The sequence below is a fragment of the Monodon monoceros genome, unplaced genomic scaffold (genome assembly GCF_005190385.1).
Source record: "Monodon monoceros isolate NGI ecotype Baffin Bay Population unplaced genomic scaffold, NGI_Narwhal_1 Super_Scaffold_9, whole genome shotgun sequence".
NCBI lineage: Eukaryota > Metazoa > Chordata > Mammalia > Artiodactyla > Monodontidae > Monodon > Monodon monoceros.
The window spans coordinates 39994320-40020143 of record NW_021703786.1 but is presented as its reverse complement, the minus strand read 5'-3'; the positions used below and the strand labels follow the sequence as shown (position 1 = coordinate 40020143).

The window sequence follows — 25824 nt, the reverse complement described above, 5'->3', positions numbered from 1 at the left end:
TTGTGGCTCACGGGCTCTAGGCGCGCAGGCTTCAGTAGTTGTGGCTCGCAGGCTCTAGAGCGCAGGCTCAGTAGTTGTAGTGCACGGGCCTAGTTGCTCCGCGGCATGTGGGATCTTCCCGGACCAGGGCTCGAGCCCGTGTCCCCTGCATTGGCAGGTGGATTCTTAACCACTGCGCCACCAGGGAAGTCCCGAAAATTTTTTTAAAAAGGCATATAAGCTAATTGCATTATGGTGGATACGTGTCATACATTTGTCAAAACCCACAGGACATGCAGCACCAGAACTGAACCCTAATGTGAACCAGGACTTGGGGTGATGATGCTGTGTCAGCGCTGGTTCACTGACTGTAACACATTGTGGGCTCGGGGGGTATGTATGTCCTTTCTGCTCAATTCTGCTGTGAACCTAAAACTGCTCTAAAAAATATACTGTATTAAAAGAAGGTCACCCCAGAACTCAGGTACCCTGTTCTGAGCCCACCCTTCCCCGCAGCCCAGTGTGGGCCCTGTGTCCACTCCCACCTCTGACGCTAGCTGCCCCCGCCCCTCAGGCATGTCGCAGCATGTCACCCTGGGAGTGATGTCAACTTTCAGTGTCTTGGTCTCCTCATCTGTGAGATGGGAAGAGTGAGGCCTGCCCGCCTTTCCTCTCTGGGTCGAGGTGAAGGTCAAGTGAAGCCACGTGGGAGTGTAGGACCCGGACAGCAGTCAAGGCCGAGTGTCCGCTGCCCTCGGGTGGAGGTGATGCCGGGGCCGGGCTGTCACTGGTGAGCTGGGGCGCACTCCCTGGTCTGGGAACTTGGGGCCACTGCATGTTGGCTCCATCACTTCTGAAATTCCTCAGGGCCTTGTTTCTTCTTCATCCTATACCTTCTGATAAGCCCCCTCTCTTCCTGCTTCGAGGAGGGCTGAGCTGATCTGCCTCTAGCCCTGGACTCGTGCAGGTTAGGACCTGACAGCAATGGCGTCTGCGGTTCTTTGCAGAACTCCATCCACCTTCCCCGCTAAACTGCAGAAATCTCTGGGCAAATGAAGTCTTACCCAGACCCCAGTAAACAAGAGGGAACAGTGGGGTTGCTCTCGCTTCTTGAAGATAGTGGCTCACAAGACATGGTCTGTACTTTAGAGGATAAACAGCAACTCATGTCACAGGTGCAGGACACACGACAAATGCTGTCCCAAAGAGGGCTGAAGAAGTCCGGGAAAGCTTCTTGGAGAAGGCGGTCTTAAGCCGGGCCTGGACCACAAATCACTTTTCTGGGACACAAACTTGGGAGGCTCTTCTGAGAGCAGGAAAGGCACGCAGAGCGTGTGTGCCCTGAAGCTCCTCCCTGGATGTTCAGGGCCATGGCTGCAACATGGTCTAAACAACAACCCGGCCCCTCAGCAAGGACCAACCCTGTTCATCAGTGAAGAGCCCCGAAGGAAGGTCCAGGTCGGAGGCGGCCAAGTTCACGAAGATGGGAGTTTATCCTACAAACAGGAGTTACTGGGAAACCAGCCGTTCCCATGCACCGAAGCGGGGGAAGGGAGAGTTTGGGGAACGGCCCTGGGGAAGCCGGGGTGCCGAGGGCCACTGTGGCCCACCTCACAGGCCCTGCCCTGTACCCCAGGCCAGCCCGGAGGACCAGCTCTGCCCCCCTGCCAGGCTTGGGGCCCTGAGAGATTCTGAGCATGGCCTGGGGGGTGGCAGACAAGAGGACCCAGGCCAGGCAGCAGGCCCGGGCCGTGAACCCTCCACCTGTGACCCTCAGACCCTGTGGGAAGTACAGCCGGGAGGGGTGGGGCTGCGGCTCTGGGTGACCGTATTTCCAGCCAGAACAAAGAGGGAAGCCAGCGCAGAGCCCTGCACCTCCGCCTCGTGTGGGTCAGAGCCAGCCAGTTAGGTGGCCCTTTGGCCCATGTGGACGAAGTTCCCGCTGCATTTCTGTCATTAGAGCTCAAAGACGGTCTAATATATCCACGAAAATCTGCTCTTAACAAAGGTCTAACAAATCCGTTCACCTGGAGAATTCATCACCGATAAAAGCTTAACAGCAGGGATCATCTTTTAACGAGGCTTAATCAAAACTTAAAGCAAGTGGTTGGATCTTTGAATGGTAGGTTTTAGGTATTAACTCCTGAAGGGTTAGCGTTATTTTAGAGGTGGACACCTTCTTGGAGCCTTAAGATCGACCGCTGGCGGGGCCCGGGCCGGCGGGGCCCGAGAGTCGAGGTGGGTGTAGCTGGGCCGTCCGCCTCTGCAGGTGAATTGAATGCCCACTAGAGCTCCAGTCGTGACCAGAGTGTTCTCCCTGCAGGGGCTGTGAATTTATCCTCGCAATTTCTGGAGTGAGGACTCCAGGCTTAAAATCCTAGCTTCACACTTGGTGACCCTGGGCAGCTGCTGGGCCTCTGGGGGCCTCAACTTCCTCAGTGTAAGGTGAGCATTATAACAACACCTACCTCCAAAGTTACAAGGATACCTTAAAACTAAAACGCTTGGTAGAAAGCTCTGTGCCAGCGGGTCGTGGCGCAGGCTCGTGGGGTCCTGAGGTTTCAGGTGCCAGCACAGGGGTGGGAGTGGGTGGGTGAAGAGGGCGCACTTTGGAAAAATCTCTGCCTGTGTCTGAGCGCTGGGATTTCAGTTACTCAGGAAAGGTGTGTGTGTTCCTCGGTGGGTTTCAGGCAGACGCAGCTGGGCCTCTGCTTCGAGCGGAAGGCATCCCCTTACCAGGTTGATGCGGCTGGCCTCTACATGCCGGAGGAGGACGTCGGCCACCCGTTCGGTGTCCCACCACACGCCGGGGTCATCTGGGAAATCCCTGGAAGGAAGAAGCACAACCTGGAAACCATTTCTAACCCGGTACAGGCTTCCCCTGGGGCTCCGGTAGGTGTGGGGGGCAGGGGGGAGGCAGCGGCATCCGGATGAAACACGACACGCTCTGGGGGCTTTGTGGCCGGGGGAGGGAGCAGACATCAGCGAGACACGGCTCTGTCCATGAGCTGGGGACAGGTGTGGTACCCACGAGCTCGGACGCAGGGCAGAGGGACACGTGTCTTTGTAAGAGTCAGAGGAACGGCGCGTTGATAAAAGTACGGGAGTTGCTTCATTTAACCTCAGACAGGTGTGAAGGAGGCTTGATGGATGAAGTTAAGTAGCCTGTTTGTTGCAAGGTCGTTAGGGATGGATTTGACCCAGGTTTTCTGACTGTAGAGCAGAGAGGTTTCAGCCCTGGGGAACACCGCAGCCCCATCCCCCCGGGCACCCTCAGGGGCAGAGGCCTCTGCAGGTGACTCCAAGCCTTATTGCTCCCTCCCCCTGCCACCTGCTGATCTGAGGCCAAGGCCGTGGTCTGCCTTCAGTTTGAAGATATTATTCAGTATAAATAGATGGCCATCTCTGCCGGCTCAGGTCCCGGCAACACCCACCCGCTACTGGGAGGACACGGGCCTCTCCGCTCCCCACCTGGCAGGTGGCTGTCACCTCTCCGTGGACAAGGGCCGTTAAGGGACCCACTTAGGACTTTGGTCAAAGGAGAGTCGCTGAAGGTTTTTCAGTAGGAAAAGGACACGAACCTCAGCACTAGATATTGCAGCTACTTCCTGTGCTTCCTTGGCTACCTCTTCCACACCCTGGGGAGCCCCCCGGAGAGCTGGCTTCAGGCTTTTCAGAGCACTGTCCTGCCAGCCGTTCACGCGGGTCCCCTAATGCTCCTGCCACGACAGGACAGACAGCTCAGCTCGGGGACGGAACAGGGAGAAAGGGAGAGGGAGGGACCAGGACAAAGTCCTGCCTTGTCCCCTGGGAGGGAGCTGAATGTGGGATGGAGAACATGGCCTGCTGAGCTCAAGAGCAAGAGAGACGGGAAGGTACCCTGGAGTGAGACAGCTGCACACTCGCCCCTGGCTGGGAGGCCCACGTAAAGGTATCAAGGCGTCCTTTTGGAAACTGGATTTACCAATAATAGTCACGTGGATGGAAAAGCAGTGTGAGTGGAAGGGTAGGATGGCTGTTGGCTAAGCGTAGTTCTCGGGCCTGAAGTGCTGAAAGGGGAGCCCCCGAGTGGGGAGCTCGCTGCCGCCTTCTCGGCACCTCCCTCAGAGCCAGGCCCACGGGAATAAGTATTGCTCCCTGAGGTTCTCTCAGGGCCTCTACCCTGAAAGAGGAAGTCAGCTATTTGGGGGACGCTGGACTGTCGACGCCCCCACCCCCCGTAACCTGATACATCTGACGTGGCAGCACCGCTCTTGGGATCTAGTCCAAACTCCTCTTGGTCAGGCATTCGAGATCTCCCCAGTCTGTCTCCTATTTGACCCTCTTCTCTTGATTTGGGCGAGTAAGTGAGATAACCTATGTGAGAAACTTTACATTCTAAAACTGTAAAGCGATGTGTAAATGTCAGAAGAGGGTCATAAAGTGGTGGCTGTTATTGAGGCATTAGCCTAGTCTAGGCCCCTTCAGAAAGGCAGGCAGGAGGGAAGGGGTCCCCCATCGCTTTTCCTTGCTCTGGAAGTCCCTTGCGGAGATCTCCGTGCTGACTGCCTGCATCAGCGGTCTCTGGGTTCACAGTGGGGTGTAGGCATCCCAGGAGATGTGTGAGGTGATCCACTGAGGTTAAGCAAGACATCGCCAGAATTTCTAGTTACGTTTCTCTCTCTGTTTAAATGTCTATCTTGTAGCTATTTTATAAGGTAACATACGTTAACAGAGTTTGACACGTATACAATTTAAGGAAGCCCACAAATATTGGCAGCGCGTGCTCAGATTTTGTTTCTTTTTGTCAGGGGGCTGTGCTCAGAGCTGTGTGGGGATCACTTGTCTCATCTACTCACCCTCCATTTTACTTCATCTTTTCCTGTATATTTTAAAACAACTTTATTGAGGCATAATTTACATACTATAAAACCTACCCATTTAAAATGTACAATTTAGTCATTTTTAGCATATGTACAGAATTTCTACATTTTATTTTACTAGCATTTTGCATATATTTAATTCTTGATTCTCTAACCTATTGTAAGTTCCCCAATGGCCAGGTGCTACGTTAGCCATCGAACAGTCAGGGCCAGCTAGGAAAACAGAAACCACCAGGGATTTCAGAGGGAATTTAATACAGAGAATTGCTTACCCCATTGATGGGAGGAGCTGAGAGGCCCAGCAGGGAACAAGGAGACGATCAGAGACTGGAGAAGCCACTGTCACCTCTAGGGTGGGACATCAGAGTCTAGAGACGGGGTGATGGTGGGAACTACAAGCGTAGTGGCTGGAGTCACGGAGAACATTTAGCTGCTGATGGCGGTGCTGCCCGAGGTGGAGGGAGCAGGAAAGGCCCTGGTTTTCCCCTCCTCTGCCTTCAGTCTCCCATCACAGCCACCTATTGTCAAACCTATTGAGAAGCCAGGTGACTGGCAAGGGAGCCTGGAAAGTGTGGTGTCCCATGGTCCTGAGCAAAGGCATAAGGTGTTTGGTAGTGCTCCCGGCAGGGGCCCAGTGCACGTCTGCTTTCAACTGCATCCCAGTTTGTTTGTTTGTTTAAAAATATTTATTTATTTATTTATTTGGCTGCACCCGGTCTTAGTTGCGTCACGTGGGACCTAGTTTCCCGACCAGGGATCGAACCTGCGTCCCCTGCATTGGGAGCGCGGAGTCTTGGCCACCGGGCCGCCGGGGAAGTCCCTGCGTCCCCGTCTTGACCCTAAGCCTTCGAAGGGCAGCAGCAGTCCGGCCACCTGCCTGTCGCCGTTGTCCACCCCTCTGGGAATGCCGTCGCCCACTAGCTGCTCGGGTGTGGAGGCCACTGCCAGGAAGCGGGATTCCAGTCTCAGGGAAGGGAGGCGTGGCAGCGGTTGACGGGCAGCTTCACCCCCGCAGCTCAGGGATGGAGCCCCGCCCACGCTCAGAGTGGTCCAGTGTCACCAGGAGGCAATGTGATGAGTTCCAGCTCCCTGCTCACCAGGTGACTGGGGCACGCGCTGTGTCATCAGGAAAGCTGAGAGAACCTGGGCCACACCTCCTGAGAGCCCTGACTTCTAGGACTTTATGTTGCAAGAAGCTTCTGAGGGAGGTTGAAACACTGACCGTGGATGGTAGTTTTTAGGAAGGAGGAGGCATCTCAGATGGTAAATAACATCCTGTTCCCTTTACTTTCCCAGAGCTCAGCCTCGCTCCCACTGCTTCCCGACGGCCTCTTCCTAGTGCAGTGTTTGTTCATTACTGGGTATTTTGCACTGGAATAGTGCCTGGCACAGAGCAGGCACGCGTTAAATGTTGTCTTCCCCTTATTATTTTGTAATGTTTTCCTATTTCCCAAGAGACAGAGGGATTACTTGTCATCATGAGGAATAACTGAGATTGATTTTGGACTAGTGTCTCCCAGTGGCTGCCGATCTGTGGCTCTGATGAGGGCTGAGCATGTAGAGATTGTCTCCCCAAAGTCTCACGCTATCTTGCTCTAAGTGTGTCTGTGATGGGACTGGAACGTGACGTCATCCCGGAGAGGTGAAATCATCAAAGTCAGGAAAACTCCGATGTGGTGCCACCCCATCCCCAAACAGCTTCCCTGTCCCTGGAGTCCTCCCTTCATGTGGCCTCCGGCCTCTGATAACTTGGGATTCCCCTCTGCTCTTCTTTCTACCCAGCCAAATCTCACACATCCTGTAGAGCCTCCTCCACGGACCCTTCTGGATGGAGTTTGGGGCCCTCATTTCTGAAAATAACTGCAAGTCCAGGGATTCCCCCGGCCACCCTCGGGGTGATAATTCCCTCGAAGGACTCGCAGAACTCACCGAGAGCTATGATGTGCACAGTTAACAGGTTTTCACCGGGAAAGGATACAGAGTAAAATCAGAAAAGGAAGAGACACATAGGGCAGAGTCCGGGGGCATTCTAAAGGCGGATGGTCTGTTGTCCTCTGCCTGTGGAATCTGGGCGCTATTCTCCCAGCACTGACGTGTCACAGTACACACGGAGCATCGCCGCCAACCGGGGGCGCTCACGCGAGCTTTGTGGTCAGAGTTCTTATCGGGGCTCCATCACTTAGACAGGATTCATTGGTTGCTGACCGGCTGCCTAGGTGGTTGATCTCAGCCTCCAGGTGAGCTTGACACTGCGTGACCCACAGCCCCACCCGAAGCTCCGATGTGGTGCCACCCCCTCCCCAAACAAAGGCACTGCCATCAGGTATGCCAGAGATTACTCCCCAGAAGCCAAGCGCAAAGGCCAGACCTCTTTTTGGACTTGGCCAAATTCTTTACTATGAACTTCCTTGCATTTAGGAACCTTACTGAACTTTTCTACCAACTATGGCTTGGACGGCCCCACTTCGCACCTAATTAGTGCAACATTCTGCTAATTTCCGTTGTTTTGTGTGTCTCTCTACCTGCAGTCAAGTATGAGAACAGACCTGTGTCTCACCTATGTCTCATGTGGTACTTTGCACAATTCAAGTCAACCCAGTTTATGTAAATAAGCAACAGCAATAAACGAGCTCTGCCGTGTGCCAGGCACCGACCGCGCTGGGGAGCTTAAGTGGTGGCTGAGCCACAGGCAGGTGTACCTGCCTGCCTTTGGGGGTTGGAACATACAAGTAAGAGCTTTGGAAGATAGCAATTTTATAAAACAGATTAGGGACAAAAAAAAAAAAAAGAAATATATATATATAAATATATATATATGAATTGCAGAGGGGAGCAAAAGGCATCCCAATGGGACCACTTCCCCTCAAGGCAGGAAAATATAAAATTTGATAGTGGGAAACTTCAAACAGAGAAATGTAGAAAAAGTGACTCCTTTGAGACCAACGACGTGAGTTGTCTTCTTCCTAAAGTTCAACCCTAATCAACTCAAGGCTTGGGTCCAAGTAATAGCTTCTGCAATAGTTCCTTTCTTCTCTGATGGATTAACAATTCCGCCTTAGATAAACATGCCGGCAGAGGTGTAAACACAAGTGTGAGTCAGCCGTTGGACCCCTCCTTAAGGGAGGGCTGGTGAATGGCCTTTGCCCTGTGTTCCTTTGTGCTGTCCTGCTTCTCGCTGGCCGGAGTTGGCGGGGGTGGGGTGGGGTGGGGGGTGGGGGGTGACTGGAGTTGAAGCAGCCATCTTGGTGCGTGAAGTAGCCTTAGGTATGAAAGCCAGACACGGCGGAGTCACCACAGAGAAGGAGCCCTGGCCCTTCACACCAGGCCCAGACGGTGCAACTCCTATCACAGTTATTGTAGTTATTGTGGGTTTTCTGTGATTTGCTGCATAACCAGATCCTGATTTATATATGCCAGAATTTTGTAAAGCCTCCGTTTTATTATTTAGGTTGTTTCCAATTTTTATTATTGAACTAAGGTGGTAACTAGCATCCTAATACATAACTGTTTGTATGCATCTCTCAGTATTTCCTTGGGATAAAATCATAGAGACGTACCTTCGGGGTCAAAGGTGAAGTGAGGAGAACCTGGGTAGATCTCCCTCTGAGGAACCGTGTTAAGAAGAGGAGGTGAAGGGACTTCCCTGGCGGTCCAGTGGTTAAGACTCCGTGCCTCCTCTGCAGGGTTCAACCCCTGGTTGGGGAACCAAGATCCCACATGCCATGTGGCATGGCCAAAAATAAATAAATAAACAAATAAAACAGTATAAAAAATTTAAAAAATAAAGAGGAGGAGGTGGAAAGCATGTTAACTCACAAGGAACAGCATCACGGAGAGAGAGCCATGCACATCACAGGCTGGAAGGAAAGACTAACAGGGACAACTCTTATCAAGAGCTCCATTCTTTCTAAACAACTTCCTTATCCCTGAGAGCTCCCTGAAAAGGCCAGTTCATTTACATTCTTTGACAGCTGGAGAGAGCGGGTTGGAAGGGAATGAGTTACACGTGGAGTAGGCGCCATGGCTGGCTGAGTGGGCCTGTAAGGGAACACGTGTGTTGTCAGGACCCCAATTCATCTGTTAACCAACCCCTCTCCTGGGAAATCACGTGGATGTAATTCAAAGCCAGTAGGAAAGCAGAGGTCAAGCCCTAAGAGTAGTCAGGCTTCGTATTTAAGGAACATCTGGACTCGCCCTCCTACCTGAGGCAAATGTGATGCGTTTGCTTCAGCAGCTGACAGGTATTCTGCAGCTGCTCGTTCCTCTCCCCGAACCCAGACCTGAGCAGGCCTACGGCGAACTACTGAGAGGTCCTAGAAACTTCCTTTAATTATTAGCAAGCTCCTTCTTGGCTTTTATTGCAATTTTAATGAAAAGAGTATGGAAATGCCTCAGACGCTGATCTATGCCTGGGTAGCTCTGCTAAGATGTAAAACTGAGTAACCCTTTCTGGCTGAGACAGAGGATATGGTGGGCTGAAAACAAGTTTCTGGCCAGGTTTGGCCAAGGAGAGCAGAGGTGACACCTCTGAAGACCTGAGGACAAGGGCAAGCAGGGGTTGCACCGGGCGCCCTTACCCGACGCTTCTCCTTCCAGGAGGATTCCCGCCTGCAGAGCCCTTCAGCCCAGAAATGGTCAAGCTGAAGCTGCTCTGAAATGTCTGGCAAGTCACAATCAAGAGACCCGCGGTCCCTCCCCTCTTCACTCTAAATCTCTAGTCAATCAGGTGATGTTTCCTGATAAAGAAGCCAGCCGTGGAGAACCAGGAATGGGGGTGGAATTTCCAAGGTCGTTTACAGAGGAAGCCTGGAGACTACTTAAAACATTAAAAAGGCCTAGGAAAGATTGTTTAAAGAAAACAGGCATTTTACAAAGCAAGAAATGCAAGCTGCCAGCATATATTCTTTTGATTCTCAGAAAGAGTAAAAACAAATGCAAAATGGTGTGGAGGAGGGCTCACAGGAAAGGGCGTGGCTGTTCCCCCCCCCCCGCCCCCCGAGCTTAAGGCTGCACCTGTGTGCGAGGGCAGTTTGGCTACGGTGCGATTATTCGTGCTCTTTGAGCTTATCTTTCTAGAAATTGACTCTAAGGAAATAATCAGCCTAAAAAAAGTCCGATCAGGCAGAGACACCACTTTCACTGCAATTACCGGGGGAAAGAGGCCGGCAGTTCTGTTGTTCTGCCACCAGGGAGCAATTTCTCTAACTTCCTGAATTGTGGTTTATGAAAAATGCTAAAGATAACACAGAATTTTAGGGCATGTTCAAAGTAAAAGCAAAGAAACTTAGATACACCCAAGGAAAGGAATGTTAAAGCAAAACCAAAAAAGAGAACTCCAGTTAGTAAACTTTAATTTTGCTCCTGACTTAAGAATGAGACTCATATGAAAGAGGAAATCTATGTAGAGGAATTGAATTTTGAAAACAGCCTGTGAGAGAACTTCCAAATAAAGGGCTCTGGGTGTGTTCAAATGGCCAGGTGTCCTGGCCTGGGCTCCCCAGAAAGCAGGGCCGGGACGAAGGCCTATTGGGAGGTGTGACCCGGGAGCAGGAGGGAAGCCGCACGGGGAGGGGAGGCGGTGCTGAGTTGCGGGCTGGCTGCGGGGGCCCGCGGGCTGCAGGACTGCGTAGAAGGCAGGCATCTCAGAATCGTGCATCTGTCCGGGAGGAGAAAGAGGCAGGTACTGATCTCCGGGGCGGGGGGCGGGGTGGTCGGCTCTCCAGTACTTTAGGGCTGAGCACGCGCGGCAGACTCCGCGCAGGGGCAGGGCTGGCCCGGGCGACGGGCAGTCGGCCTCCTGGCCGCGGGGAGGCGTCGTGGGTGGTGCCGGCACGCACCGCGCAGGGCACGGCAGGGCGGGGCTCCCAGAGGGAGGGTCGCTGCACGTTTACCCGTGAGGGCTGCGCATGCAGTCGGCGCCAAGCGCGGGCGCCAACGCGGGTACAAGACCCAGGGAGGCGGGGGAAGGGGCTCGGCTGGTGCGGGGGGAGGAGGGCTTGCGGGTCGGCGGGGGCCGCAGAAGCGCGGGGAGCACCTCGTGAGGACGCGGCCCTGCGACCCCGAGCGGGCGGGTCGCGACCCGACACAGCCGAGGAAGCGGCCCTCCCCGGAGTGCAGTTAGCAAGCGCTGTGTTAATTCCGCTGGAAAATGCCCCAAACCTAGCCCTGCCCTAGACCTTCGCGCTCGGCCTGTGAGGGTCATAGAATAAAGTTTGTTTTCCTGCCGGCGGAGCAGCCTCGGACTCCGACCTGCTCTGCTCTTTCTAGTGACTTGCCCGGGCCCAATGGGGGCATCGTCCCGGGAGGGGGGGGGGAAGGGGGGGAAGGGGGACGGTGGGCCCTCCTCCTCCCCCCTCCCGCCGTCCCCCTGGGAGAAGGGCTAGCCGGTGGGGACCCCGGCGTGGGACACGGGCCGGGGACTGATCACCGCGCCCCGCCCCGCCGGCGCCGCGCACGCCCTTATTTGGTCCTGTGGCTTCTCTGCCCGCCTCCTCCCCAGCCTCCCTCCGGTACATTTCTAAACCCCGGGGCTTCCTCTGTCATCCAGGCGGGCAAAGGTCATCTGAGTTCAGCGCTAACCCGAGGCGGTTGGGCGGAGTGCTGGCAGATCACCTGGGCCCGGGCGCCGGGCCTCGGACTGCAGGAGCCGCGCCCAGGCCAACGCGGGTCCGGGGCCGCTGGGTGCGCCCGAGACCCCAGGGGACCCGCCGGGCTGGGGCCGGGGCGGGGACCTTGGGAAGCGGGCGGGTGGCTGCGGGGCGTCCCTTGTTCGCCAGTGACCAGCCGAAGAGGAGTAGAGAGGAATAGAAACCGGGGGAAGCGGAGGGGGAGAAAGGGAAGGAGAGAGAGAGAGAGAGAGAGAGAGAAAGAGAGAGAGAGAGAAGTGAAATAGACCAGCCTGTGTCTGTGAAGTGTCCACTCCGACAGGGGCCCCTCCTTAAGCAGTTTAAGAGCCCAGACAACGACCAGATGTCCCGGGAGACCCTCGTCCACATAGGCTCCCCACCCTAACCGTACAATGGATTTTCCTTTCTCAAGGACTAAAAGCTAATCATGACTGTTAGGTATACCTGTAGCTCTCCTTTCTCTGAAAGATGCGTTTTATGTTAGTATCACAACAAAGTGTGCAAAGCTTGCAAGGTGAGAAATTCTTTTCCAAAAATTGCTAATTTATTAGCTGTCTTAGTGGCAACTGAAAAACAGAACCTGCTCACTGAACTCCCTTCAGAGGTCACCGGGTTCTGCTGGAGAGGCCCAGGCCTGTGTCCGGACTGCTCCCCTCTCCCCACCGGACACACAAGGGCTCCCCTGAGCAGAGGCTGTGTAATAATGTTCTCAGAACAGAGAGGAAGGGCCGTAGCCTAAACTTTTGATGGGTCTCTCAATCTTCTGGTGCCTGAAATGTCTGCCTCATTCCTTTTTCTAAAAAAGCCAAATTTAGGGTTATGTCAGAGAAGGGGTTCATCCCTGATTTTGGCAAGCACCCGAGACACTGTCACATGCCAAGAAACAAGAGCAGACATGTAAAAAACAAAACTAAACTAAACAAAAATACAGACATAAAGCCAGAGGGTGGGGTGTGGAGTCCCCCCGGCCACTTGGCCTGCTCACCAGGACACCCTGGAGTCCCAAGGGGTGGGGTAGGCGGGCTGAACCAGGGACCCAGGGTAGCTTAGGATGAAAGGGAGCCTTAACTTGTAGGTTCCACTGGGCTGCAAAGCACTGTGGGTGCAGGAGGATCAGACCAGTGCTCAAATAGCAAAATCCAGGACAAACGGCACTGTCAGAAACAGCCAGACACGTTGCTACGGGGGATCAGAGAGGAAAATTTAAGGTTGCACAGTGTGGATAAAAAAGGCTCCTGTGGAGGTGGAGGCGTCTGTGCTGGGTTGGGAGGAACAGGCCTCCCGGCAGGGGCCACACATCCAGTGAGAGGAGAGCAGAGCCACGGTGTGCAGGCTGAGCACGGGGCTGTGGCTGAGGCCACAAGCGTAGCTTCGCTGGGCAGGGGGCACCCGTCCCTGTATAGAGACTGTCGTACAGGGAGGAGCATGGGGCGGTTCCTGTGGGGCAGTGGGCAGATCAGGTTTGCTTTAGGAAATCAACCTGGGAACAGTGAGGGACGCACTGGGGGCGTGGAGCATAGCTAGGCGTTGGCAAGGTCCAGTTCAAAGACGTGGCCGCGCGGATAGAAGAGAGCAAGGCGCCAGGAGCTCTCACGGAAGGAGACTTTGCCAGATTTAGCAGCTGACTGGGTGGTTCCTACCATCATGAACAAGGAAGAACACAACATCGCAGGTGATTCCAGCATCACACATGAGGGCTCCACGTTTAGAAACAGCGCCTTCCTTACAGTCAGATGCCATCACTTTATTTAGTCATCACTTGGTGTGACGGTCCAGGATGGGCACTGAAACTGGTGGTACCCAACTATAGAGAGCTCATCCAAATGGTGCTTACTTTTTTGGGTTCGTTTTAAGATCATCAAAATTGCAACAGCACGTTAAAAAAAATAATTCTCATGAAGAAGCTGTAGCCATGGAGAAACTCTCCGGGAATAGCCTCGAGGGAGCAAGAACCAGAACAGTCGCTTGGCGAGCTCTTGAGTCGGGATGGGGGAAGAGGATCGGGTCTGGTGGCGCAAAGACAGCGCAGAGCTGTCGACGGGACCAGCGCTGCGCAGGGCTTCAGGAAGAAAAGGCCGCTGCATTTCACCCCTTGGGAGACCACGGCTGGCCCTGGAAGCAGTGCCCGTGAAGAGGGGCAGGCAGTGCAGAAGGACGGGGTCAGTGGGTGGTGAGAAAGCAGCACCAAGAGCTTCAAGAAGTTTGGGAGGAAGTGAGAAGGGAGGCCTGCAGGGCCCGGAGTCGGACCCGGCGTCTGCGGAAGGGTCTGGATAGCCCTGAGGATGTCTGAGGATGTGGCAAACAAGTCAGCTGACTCGGTAGAGAGTAAAGCTGCCTGGTGAGGGCAAAAGGAGAGACGGAGGTAAATCCTGGGCAACGTGCGGCTGCAGGGGATGGACGTACCACGCAGGGAGCAGAGCTACAGGCTTGCCCAGGGGTAACGGTTCCCGCTCTGTCGGCTGCTGTGAGGATGAAATGAGTTAATACCTGACGGACACTTAGAACAGAGCCTGTCTTGTGGTCGGGGTCCAACAAAGGTGAGCTCCTGACCGGATTCCTGATTGGAAGGGAATCTGATGCCAAGGAAGGAAATGGGCGATGGAGTGTCAGGCCACAGAGAAGTGTGGTCCACGGCCCACGGCCCACGTGATTAGATCACAAATGTGAGGGAGAAGAGCCACGCTCACGTGACCTGACTGTCATTGGCCCAGCAGGGGGCCTTCAAAGGTTTCTGTGGATTCGACCTACATTTTGGGAGGGTGTCAGCGTGGGGACGTCCCTGCAGAACCCTGGATGCAGACGGTGGGGTAGAAAGATGGAGACTAAATGGAGACACGGCTGGAGGGTCGAGCAGAAGCAGGGGGAAACTGAGAGGACCCAGGCACCCGCCACGGTGACCACGTGGGACGGTGGTGCCGGCAGCAGAGGTGACGTTTCATACTGCCCGGAAGAGGCCTGAGAGGAGGCTGAGGAAGGTCTGCAGTGAAGGGGCTGGCGGGACAGGGAGGCTGTGAGGGAGGCCGAGAAGGCACGGGTGGAGTTGCCTGGTGGCTCTGGACGGACACTAACGTGTACCCGACACTCCCAGCACCGAGGGCGACGGGATGCTGGTCACGAGCACGAAGAGCACCGGGCCCGATGGTTTGTGAAACAGTAGTGGGCTGGTGGCCACCCAAATTCGTGGGGATGCACACGAGCACCCTCCCTGCAAAGAATTCCAGCAGCTGTGAGAAGGGCCTGGTGAGATTAACGGCTGGCCAGGAGCAACTGAGTAAGTGTCAGGGGTGACTCCAAAGCTGTGGCTGACCTGCAGTGTCTCCTGAGGACCCCGACAGACAGGCCGGGAGGTGAACTAGACATGAGACTTTGACCGATGGATTCTGATGGCGCCCAAGTGGGTTCTTACTCTAACTCAACAAAGTTAATGTTAATCGCGGAGACTTCCCCATGGGCCGGTGGTTAGGGCTCCACCCCTGGGCGGGCAGCTAAGATCCCGCAAGCCGCGAGGTGTGGCCAAAAACAAAAAACAACAACAGAAAACCCCCCAAACAAAAAAACCCAACACAGGGACTTCCCTGGTGGCACAGTGGTGAAGAATCCGCCTGCCAGTGCAGGGGACACGGGTTCGAGCCCTGGTCCGGGAAGATCCTACATGCCGCGGAGCAACCAAGCCCGTGCGCCACAACTACTGAGCCTGTGCTCTAGAGCCGCCGCGCCACAACTACTGAAGCCCGTGCGCCTAGAGCCCTTGCTGTGCAACAAGAGAAGCCATTGCAATGAGAAGTCCATGCACCGCAACAAAGAGCAGCCCCAGCTCGCCTCAACTAGAGAAAGCCCGTGCGCAGCAACAAAGACCCAATGCAGCCAAAAATAAATAAATGATAAATTAAAATAAATAAATAAATAAAATAATTCAAAGAAAAAAAGCCAAAACATGTCTCAAAAGAAAAAAAAAAGTGTCAAAATCTACCTTGTCAAAAAATGAGTTCAGGGACTTCCCTGGTGGTCCGGTGGGTTAGACTCCACGCTCCCAATGCAGGGAGCCCAGGTTGAATCCCTGGTTGGATAACTAGATCCTGCATGCATGCTGCAACTAAGAAGTTTGCATGCCGTAACTAAAGACCCCACATGCCACAACGAGAATCATGTGTGCCACAACTAAGACCCAGTACGGCCAAATTAATGAAGTAAATACTTATAAAAAATGAGTTCAAAATGAACTATTGTTCTGCATCAGAGTTTTCCAGCTGAGGCCCACAAATCCCTAGATGTCTGTGGCCAAATTCTCAGGGCTCCAGAAGTTCTTAGAAAAAGGTTTTTTTTTTTTTTTTTTTTGCGGTACACGGGCCTTGCACTGTTGTGGCCTCTCCCATCGCGGAGCACAGGCTCCGAACGCGCAGGCTCAGCGGCCATGGCTCACGGACCCAGCCGCTCCACGGCACGCGGGATCTTCCCGGACCGGGGCATGAACCCGCGCCCCCTGCATCGGCAGGCGGACTCTCAACCACTGCGCCACCAGGGAAGCCCAGAAAAAGGTATTTTTACTGAGATAACAATCTAGAAAAATTGTGATTATCTCATTGACAAGAAAGCAGATATGTTCATGTGATTTTAGCGCTTGTATTTACGTGTCTGAGATCACATGTGTATTCCCAAAGTTCCTGAGATACTTTTTTAAAAAGGACTCAAATAATACATATGAGCTAAACATGAACAGAAAACTAAGTTACGAGGAAAAAAGGATCCATGCACCACTCAAGATTAACGAACCCTGCCCCACAGCACTGTGGGTGGGAAACCACCCCACGTTCTCTAGGCATAAAGGCTAATCTCTCTGTACCAAGCCCTCCTTCCCCAGTGTTGTGGGACCCTTAGCCCCTCTCCTGTGGGGTTACCATGGGCCCAGGCAGCACCGTTTAGTGGGTCGCACCCCAGGAGCAGGTGGGACCTAGAATTAACAACGTGAAGACGCATTTTGGACTCGATTGCAAAGGGCCTGCGGTGAATTCCCGCACCTGTGTGCACATCAGGCTCCAGTCTTTCCCTCAGCGATGCTGTGGTTTCCAGCCCTGTGTGCTGGACTCTGCCCTGGTTCACCTCTATTTCTTTACTAAGAGTGGAGCCAGCCCACTTGGTCAGGGCCTCGCGAGGGTCTGGTGAGGTCACATGATAAAAACAAGTGCCTTGTTTCCTGTCCTAGATGCTGGCTGTGGTCTGGCTCCAAACAAGAAGGTCAACTCAGAATCACCGCAGGCCACTTGCCCGACTCTGACGCCCCTGTTAGCTTGACACTTGCTGCGGTGTCACACCCACTAGACCAGGCCTCCTTGGAGACAGACGCTAGTCCAGTTCAAGTACGTTCGCCCCGTCCTCAGACTGCTATAATCTGACGGCTGATGGGCTGGCCTGTGCTTTGAGGACCCTGCCCCTCCGGTAGACATGCCTGTCCGATGTGACAACACAGAGGGGAGGGGGGCGCAGTGGGGGCTGAATTTAGCTGTAATGGGAATAAGTTAATACGACGTATAGAAGATCCTCTGTTGGGAAGTGCAGTGGAATGAACAGAAAAGTGAATGAAAATTGAAAAGTTAGAGATACATACGAATGTGCTAAAGGATACCTTGGGGCTTGAGGCCATCCTAAACGGTCCCGCTGAACTCGCAGGCAGACCTCTTGACTCCATGCATCCACTGAGAAGGCACAGTCCTTTGATGCAATAAGCCTCATTTTATGCCTTTGATGCAAGAAGCCTCATTTTATGCCTTACAGGGCGGCCCTAAACACGGACAGAATTAGCACCTAAAACGTGTAAGATTTCGCTTGTAAAGATGCGTTTAAAATGAAATGCTGTTGTGCAGCGAGCTTTCTGATGAGGCCTGCAGAGACTCCTGGCCTCCTCTTCCCTCGATCTCACATCTGAATTGCTCATCCTGACCCATTTCTTTCTTTTTTTTAATATTATTTATTTATTTAGTTCTGGCTGTGTTGGGTCTTCGTTGCTGCACGCAGACTTTCTCTAGTTGCGGTGAGCAGGGGCTACTCTTTGTTGTGGTGCGTGGGCTTCTCATTGCAGTGGCTTCTCTTGTTGCGGAGCATGGGCTCTAGGTGCATGGGCTTCAGTAGTTGTGGCTCGCGGGCTCTAGAGTGCAGGCTCAGTAGTTGTGGCGCAAGGGCTTGCGGTGCGTGGGCTTCTCATTGCGGTGGCTTCTCTTGCAGAGCACGGGCTCTAGGTGCGCAGGCTTCAGTAGTTGCGGCACGTGGGCTCAGTAGTTGTGGCTCGCGGGCTCAGTAGTTGTGGCTCGCGGGCTCTAGAGCACAGGCTCAGTAGTTCTGGTGCACGGGCTTAGTTGCTCTGTGGCATGTGGGATCTTCCCGGACCAGGGCTCGAACCCATGTCCCCTGCATTGGCAGGTGGACTCTTAACCACTGTGCCACCAGGGAAGTCCTGTGACCCATTTCTTATATCACATTCCAGCCCCCTCGCCTCTGGCCTCACTCTTGATCTCCTATTTCTGGCCTTGTCCTGACTTTCAGCCTCGACCCCTGACACTGTCTTTCTGGCAATCCCCATGGTTCCCAACTGACCAGGGCTTGGGGTGTCCATCTGTGACGGGCAACTTGGGAACACATTAGATGAGCACCTTTCCTGCTGAAGCCCTGGAAGCCCTGCTGATCGGGGGCTCTGCTCCCTGCCCCGTGAGTGCCCAGGTCATTGAGGGAGGCCATCGCCTCTTTACTAGCTGGGCAATCTGGAGACACTGCCCTCGCCCAGAAACCCTGGCCGTGGCTCTGACACCCCCGCCCCAACACATTTCCAACGGTAATTTAGCGGTAGGGCAAAAGGGAAAATTCAGGCCCTCGAAAAATATTTGTTTTCCCTTTTTAGGCAGAGTGACATTTTTGGTGTCCAGTCTGACAGGGATGCTGGAAAGACGGGTCACTTAGCGGAGGTGACACGTACACACCTGGGAGGCCCTCTGGCCTCCCCTCTCCTACCTTTCCCAGCTAGGTGGTCACGCCTCTGCAGCAGCACTTGGCGCCGTCCCCTCTCTCTGTCCTCTCTGCCACTGCTGTTTCCGACTCGTGTGTCACCTGATCATGCTGACTGGTCCCACGGTGCCAAGTCTGGACCGCCCCTCACAACGCTGCTCTCTAGTGTTGCCAGAGAGCTTTCTAAGATGCAGATCAGATCAAGTCATTGCTTCCAAGCTTTCCATAGTTTTCAGAAACTGCTGAACTCCCCTGACCTCCACCTGGTGTGCGCTCGTCGTGATCCGCACCCGCCCTGCTCTGCGCTGCCCTGGGTTCGTCACCCGTTTTGCTGGAATTCTCTTCGAGACCGTGAGATCCTGAGGGCAAGGGCCTGGCTTTTCCTTTTGCATTCCTAGGGCCCTGCATTTGAGATCCGGCATATGCTCAGTAAGTGAAGGCTAAATGAGTAAAACGCATTTCAGGGATCGATAAAGAAACACACTGAGGGGCATCCCTGGCGGTCCAGTGGTTAGGACACTGCGCTTCCATCGCAGGGGCCACGAGTTCGATCCCTGGTCAGGGAACTAAGATCCCGCATGCCGCGGGGTGCGGCCAAAAAAAAAAAAAAAAAAAGAAAGAAAAGGAGGAGAAACACGCTGAAGCCCAAGTATCTCTCACGAGCTCTCAGACCTCACTTCCTCCTGACTCCTGTGTCAGCCTGGACCAGCAGGCCCCGGTGCTTGGTGAACGGCCTCCCTCACAGTGCAGAGGTGCACCAACCCCGAGAACACAGGCTTAGGGGGAGCGCAGGCAATGCGAAAAGAGCTGGGGACCAACCCTGCAGCAGGTGTAGGTGACAGCCCGAAGTGGCCGGGAAGGAAGGAGGCGGGGGACAGCTGGGGCTGGTACTGCTGTCGATGCCAGAGTAGTGTCCCGAGGTGCGGGGGGTCAGTATGCACCAGGGCTGCTGAGAGGTCAGGAAGGTGGGACTGAAAAGTGCCCCACCGATTGCACAATTAGAAAGTTACTGTGACCCTGACAAAGAGGGCTTTCAATGGCAGGAGGAGGGAGGGAGGACAGGGATCCAGATGTGACTGCGCTGGGGAACGAGTGAGAGGCGGGGATGGGATGGGGGACAGGTAGTGCTTGATTACACGCAAGAGAGAGAAGCGGGCGGCGTGGGATGGGAGACGGTTAAGTGGAGGGTTTTTTTGTTTGTTTATTTGAATGATGCAAGAATCTCGAACAAACAGACATGGAAAGTAGCCAAAACAATGAAATAAGAACGAACAGAAGCAAATGAAAATTTCCACTGAAGCTCCTTATGGGTGTAACAAACTGTGGCAAAGGTCAGGATTACTGACGAGGTATCAGTGGCGAGGCTGTAAATAGCAGGTGTCCAGGTGTCTCCTGGCTGACCTGGCAGCTGGTCCTAGGAAACGGACCGTTGGTGACTCACCTCTCTAAATTCTGGGAGTTTATTTCACAGGTAAGGCAACGCAGTGAGCAGCCAATTTCTGGCTAAGGATAAAAGCCAGGAGACAAGCAGGTGCAGGTAGGGAAGTGGTGAAATCGACCTCAAGTGAGATGGAAGGGAACGGCCTTTGGGCTTGGGGTGGCCAAGACGAGGCGCCAGCCAAAACTTGAATTTCAGACAAACAGTGAATAATTTTGAAATATAATTATGTCCTATGTGATATTTTCGACACATGGAGATTAAAAAAAATGATTGTTTACCTGAAACTCAAATTTAACTGGGCCACTTGTCCTTTATCTGGCAACTCTGTTTAGTGTACATACCTTTCTGCAGTATAACATTATGTTCTTTGAATCACAAAATGTTAGTTGTGAAAAAAAGACCTCAGAGATGATCTCACTCAACATCCTTATCTTATTTAAGAAAAGAACGAGGATTGGGACACAGATCTGCCTGCCTGCTATCACCTTGCCGGACAGAAGCAGGGGAGCTGGGGCCAGATCATACGGTCCCCAGGGCTGTCAGAGAAGAGAAATGCCCAGGAGACATCATGAAATTCTCTAAGAGGCCTTATTATAAAATTAATTTTATTATTAAAAAAGGAACACGCCACCTATTCTATGACATCTCTCGGAGCCCTTGAGGAAGAAGGTGCATTGTTAAATGGAGCGATCACATATAACATATCCCAGTCACAGAAAGGCTGAGAGATAATAGTTCACACTGGATACACTGGACATGAGCCCAAGGTTATGTCTGCTTCAGTCTCCATGGGCAACGGCTCACATGTTTGTAGGTAGGTGACCGATAACCATCTAGTGAAAAAAAATGCCATGTCAGTTCCTCTCAGGTTGGATCTAATAATTTGAAACTACTTGTGGGATCACAGAGGATCAGTCCAGGAAACCAGCCTCATAATAAGAACCTGGGCAGGATAACAAAGACCAGGGCAGGGATCCGGTTTATGGAAGTGGGAAGATGAAGAGCGTCGGTGAGGCTGGCATCTGATGAACCTCTTAAGAGTGTAGCTCGGTGCTGAGCAAACCCCCACCAGGACCTGGACTCAGCTCTGTAAAGACTGACGAATGAAACACAAGATGGGGAAGACAGTCTTGGTCAAATACTTGAGAGACGCAGTGACTCATTCTTTAAAACAAATCTGTGGCTTCCTGTGTCTGACCAGAAGCTCAGGGCTAGACAGGGCTCAGGGCTAGTTGTGACTCCCCAGATCCCGTCTCCTGGCTCTGCCCCTGCAGCCCCTCCGGACACCCTGGGACTTGGATTCCTACATGTTTCTGGCTCTGTGAGTGTGTCTGGCCCTGGAGTCTGACAGTCCCTGCCCTGACTTCTGCTCCTAAAGGATGCAGTTCCAGCCCACCTCGAGGCTGAGGGGTTACAAGTGCCCACATGGTCATCTGATGATCCCATGCTGTAGCTGCTCTACACACTTCTTCGGGGTGGCTTAATAAGAGTAATGAGAGACATTCTGATTCTTCTTCAGCTCAGCTAGGACCAATGGAAGAGGCGTCTCTATGCCTTACCTTTTCCTCCGGAAAACAGTGATTTCCAAAGTTAAGGAAGACCCTGGATTGGAGGGTGACAAGGAGAAAGGGATGGCAGAGAAAGAGCAAATCTGCAGGACAGTTTGGTGAAAAGTAAAGGAACTTCATTCTCATCTGTTGGGCAGAAGGAAGCTGAGATGGGGGAGGGCCTCTCCTCAAGGAGCTGCATCCAAGGACCAATGTTAGTTGCTTCCGCGGTCTTGTAAGGAGTGACTGAGGTCAGAGCTAAGGCTGTGTTATCGGTATGCGGGGTCAGGGGACAGCATACTTTGGGCTACACACAGAGGTTTCCCCAGGAGTGCCAGTGACTGGAGATAATGGTATTTTCTTCCTCACTCTTGCAGTCCTTTCTGCTCTTGAATCCCTATCAGGAGCCTGCTCCCACGCCCGAACTCCACGCAAAAAGACCAAATAACGCCCCCTACCAGGCGACCTGATCCAGGCTTCTCCACTCCACTTCTCTCTCATGGGAATTCGGACCTGCAACTCAGACACAGCAGCCCAGAGGTTCCCAAACATTACAGTGCCTTAGGATCATCTGGGGCGTCTGTAAAAAATGCAGAATCCGGACCCCTCACCCCACTAGAGTCAAGAGGGTTACAGTAGAGCCTAGGTACCTGCATTTTCACAGGCAATTCTGCTGCACCAGGCCTACAGATCAATCCCCGTATTTTATGAAATACCATTCCAGTTAGTCTGTTTGGATGGAGGGGGGCCATGGAAAGCCAGGGCCATGGAGACCATAAGCACAGGCCAAAGCAGAGGGGACGCCATGTGGCCCTGGTGTGCTTTGGGCAAGTTACTTAACCTCTCTGTTTCTTCATTTCGAAAATGGAGTGATAACAGTATCTACCTCATAGGACCGAGAAGTAAACAAGTTAATATATTTAAATCATGCAGAATAGCGCTGGATACAGAGTGAGGATGTGTCAGCTATTATTATTATAAAGCTGCTGATCCTGTTTCACTGGAAAAGGAAGAAATGGGGAAAAGGAAGTGGCAGCAGAAAGGGATGGCTTGGGGGAGAGAGGGCTTCGCTGGACGCTGGCGTCTTGCACTCTGCCTGCATGACACACCACTCCCCTGGTGTTCATACCACGTGGCTTGGGGCCTCTGACACTTTTTGGGTTTTCCACCTGTAATGCTCCCCTGCTGCTTCTTCACCAGCCTGCCTTTTACGCATTCGTGACTCGGCTCAGGTCACTAGAACAGTCACATCTTTAGGGAGACCTGCCCCAAATCTCAGGTCAGGTGAAGCAGCGCTCCTTGGAGACCTTCCTCTGCCCTTGCCCTTGTGCTCTATCTCTGCTCTTACCATGGCATGATGAAAATGTATGTGCTCATCTTCTCCCTAGCCTGGGGGCTCCTTGAGGGGTGAGTCTGTTTCACTTACCAGTCTGGTCCCGGCTGTCAGCCCAGGCCAGGTGTGGAGCCAGGCAGAGGGGAACCTGGGATACCTGCTCTACTGTGGCTGGTCCTGCACAAGCCTCCACTACCCCCAGATGCACTCAGTGGGCTGGTGAGGGTCTTGAGTCTGAACTTGGTGGTCAGAGAAAGACTAATAGCCAAGTCAGGAACCACAAGTTCATTCCTAAGACCTCAAAGCCAAAGACTTGTCATATGACTACATCCAAAAATAATTCAAAGATTTAGGAGATTCATGAACTTGGTTTCTACCACCTCCTTGAAAAAAAAAAAAAAGGAAGGGATTAATATTTATTGAGCAGTTATACTTGCCAGGCTTTGGGTTCCGGATTTAGTTCAAATAAGGGGTCTGTGAGGCAAGCAGCACCCCTACCGTGTAGCTACGAAGCCATGATTTAAAAAAAAAAAAAAATTATTTATTTATTTATTTAGCTGCACTGGGTCTTAGTTGTGGCATGTGAACTCTTAGTTGCGGCATGCATGTGGGATCTAGTTCCCCGACCAGGGATAGAACCCAGGCCCCCTGCATTGGGAACGCAGAGTCTTAACCACTGGACCGCCAGGGAAATCCCCAAAGCCACGATTTCTAACACGCGGCTGTCAGCTGCCCGGCACTACCTGGCACAAAAGACGAAGTAATGGAAGACCCTCAGGTCTCATCCTGGAGGTGGACAGGAAGCCCACCCTGCAGACACTGGTGTATAATTAAATAGTGTTTTACTCTATGTAGCACGCCAGAGTGAGCGGCCATGGGGATTTATTTCACGAGGTTAATGATGTTTCTAGCAAGGCCACGGGACAGTTTTATTAGTCAAATAAATTATGATACAGGTATCCCATGGAATAGTATGGAGTACTGAAAAATGAACTCTATTTGTGCTTGTATGTAAATATATATTTGTGAAGTATTGAAGGTATGGAAGTTTACACATCAAGAGGTTAACAGTGGTTTCTTCTGAGGAGAGAAGTGTATGGAAGGAGACATTCATTTCTTTCACTTGATATATTTTTGTACTGTTTGTTTTTACAATTAACATTATAAATGTTCTATTATTAAATGTTACTATTATTTTCATAACAGCTTGGTTGAGATATAATTCACATGCTATGCAATTCACTCAAAGTGCACAATTCAATGTGTTTTTGTTTTTAGTATGTTAACAGAGTCGTGCAACCGTCACTGCAGTCAATTTTAGGAGATTTTCATCACCTCAAAAAAATAAACCCCATTATGAGTCCCTCCCCACTCCCCTCTCCTCCCCACTCCTGGCAGCCACTAATCTACTTTCTGTCTCCATGGATTTGCCTGTTCTGGGTGTTTCGGATAAACGGACTCATACACTATGTGGCTGTTATCTGACTTCTTTTTTTTTTTTTTTTTCTGCGTTACGCGGGCCTCTCACTGTCGGGGCCTCTCCCGTTGCGGAGCACAGGCTCCGGACACGCAGGCTTAGCGGCCATGGCTCATGGGCCCAGCCGCTCCGCGGCATGTGGGATCTTCCCGGACCGGGGTACGAACCCGTGTCCCCTGTATCGGCAGGCGGACTCTCAACCACTGCGCCACCAGGGAAGCCCCTATCTGGCTTCTTTTTAGGTGCATCCACACTGTAGCATGTATCAGTACTTCACTCCTTTTTGTGGTTGAATAATATTCCACTGTGTGGATAGACCACATTTTGTTTGCCCATTTCATCAGCTGACGGGAATTTGAGTTGTTTCTAACTTTTGACTACTGTGTACAGTGCTGCTATGAACATCCATGTACACGTTTTTGTTTGAATGTCTGTTTTCAATTCTTTTAGGTCTTTACTTTGGAATAGAATTGCTGGGTAATGGTAATTCTGTGTTTAAGTTTTTGAGGAACTGCCGAACTGTTTTACATGATGACTGAACTATTTTCCAAACCCACCAGTGCATGAGGGTTCCAATTTCTCTGAATCCCAGCCTACACTTGGTATTTCCCTTCTAATTTTATTTTTTAAAAATGGCTGGGCTTCCCTGGTGGCGCAGTGGTTAAGAATCGGCCTGCCGGGCTTCCCTGGTGGCGCAGTGGTTGAGGGTCTGTCTGCCGATGCAGGGCACGTGGGTTCGTGCCCTGGTCCGGGAAGATCCCACATGCCGCGGAGTGGCTGGGACCGTGAGCCATGGCCGCTGAGCCTGCGCTCCCAGAGCCTGTGCTCCGCAACGGGAGAGGCCGCAACAGTGAGAGGCCCGCGTACCACACACACACAAATAAATAAATAAAATAAAATAAAATAAAAAATGGTCAACCTAGTCGGTGTGAAGTAGTGTCTCACAGTGGTTTTGATTTCTATCCTGTAATGACTAATGACGTTGAGCATCTTTTCCTATGCTTATTGGCCATTTGTATATCTTCTTTGGAGAAATAGCTATTCAAGTCCTTTATATATTATTTTATCTGTTATGTATACTATACTATATATAGTATATAAGGTATATTACATTTATATCTATCTACCTATCTATATCTGGATATTAATCCCTTATCAGATATATGATTTGCAAATATTTTCTCTCATTCTGTGAGTTGTCTTTTCACTCTCTTGATAGTATGTATCAGGCACTAAAGTTTTTAATTTTGATGATGAAGTCTATTTTTTCTTTCGTTGGTTGTATATGCTTTTGGTGTCATATCTAAGAGGGCTTTGCCTGACCCAAGCTCATGAAGATTTGCTCCTATATTTTCTTTCAAGAGTTTTATAGCTTTAGCTCTTATATTTAGGTCTTTTTGAGCTAACTTTTGGGTTTAGTGTAGGGAAGGGGTCCAAGTTTGTTCTTTCGTATGTGGATATCCATTTGTGGAAAAGAGTATTGTTGCCCCATTGAACTGTCTTAGCAGCCCTGTTGAAAACCAATTGACTGTATATATGAGGGTAACAGTATTATTAAAGAAAGAAAGA

General features: G+C 52.1%; 1 protein-coding gene across 1 annotated transcript in view; it reads right to left on the bottom strand.

Annotated features, from left to right (window-relative positions):
* Positions 1 to 25824, bottom strand: part of PIGL (phosphatidylinositol glycan anchor biosynthesis class L) — a 55365-nt gene that overhangs the window by 6888 nt on the left and 22653 nt on the right. Inside the window, exon 3 of the mRNA XM_029210857.1 lies at positions 2716 to 2806. Within this exon, the coding sequence (XP_029066690.1) occupies positions 2716 to 2806 (91 nt within the window). The remainder of the gene's footprint in view (positions 1 to 2715; positions 2807 to 25824) is intronic.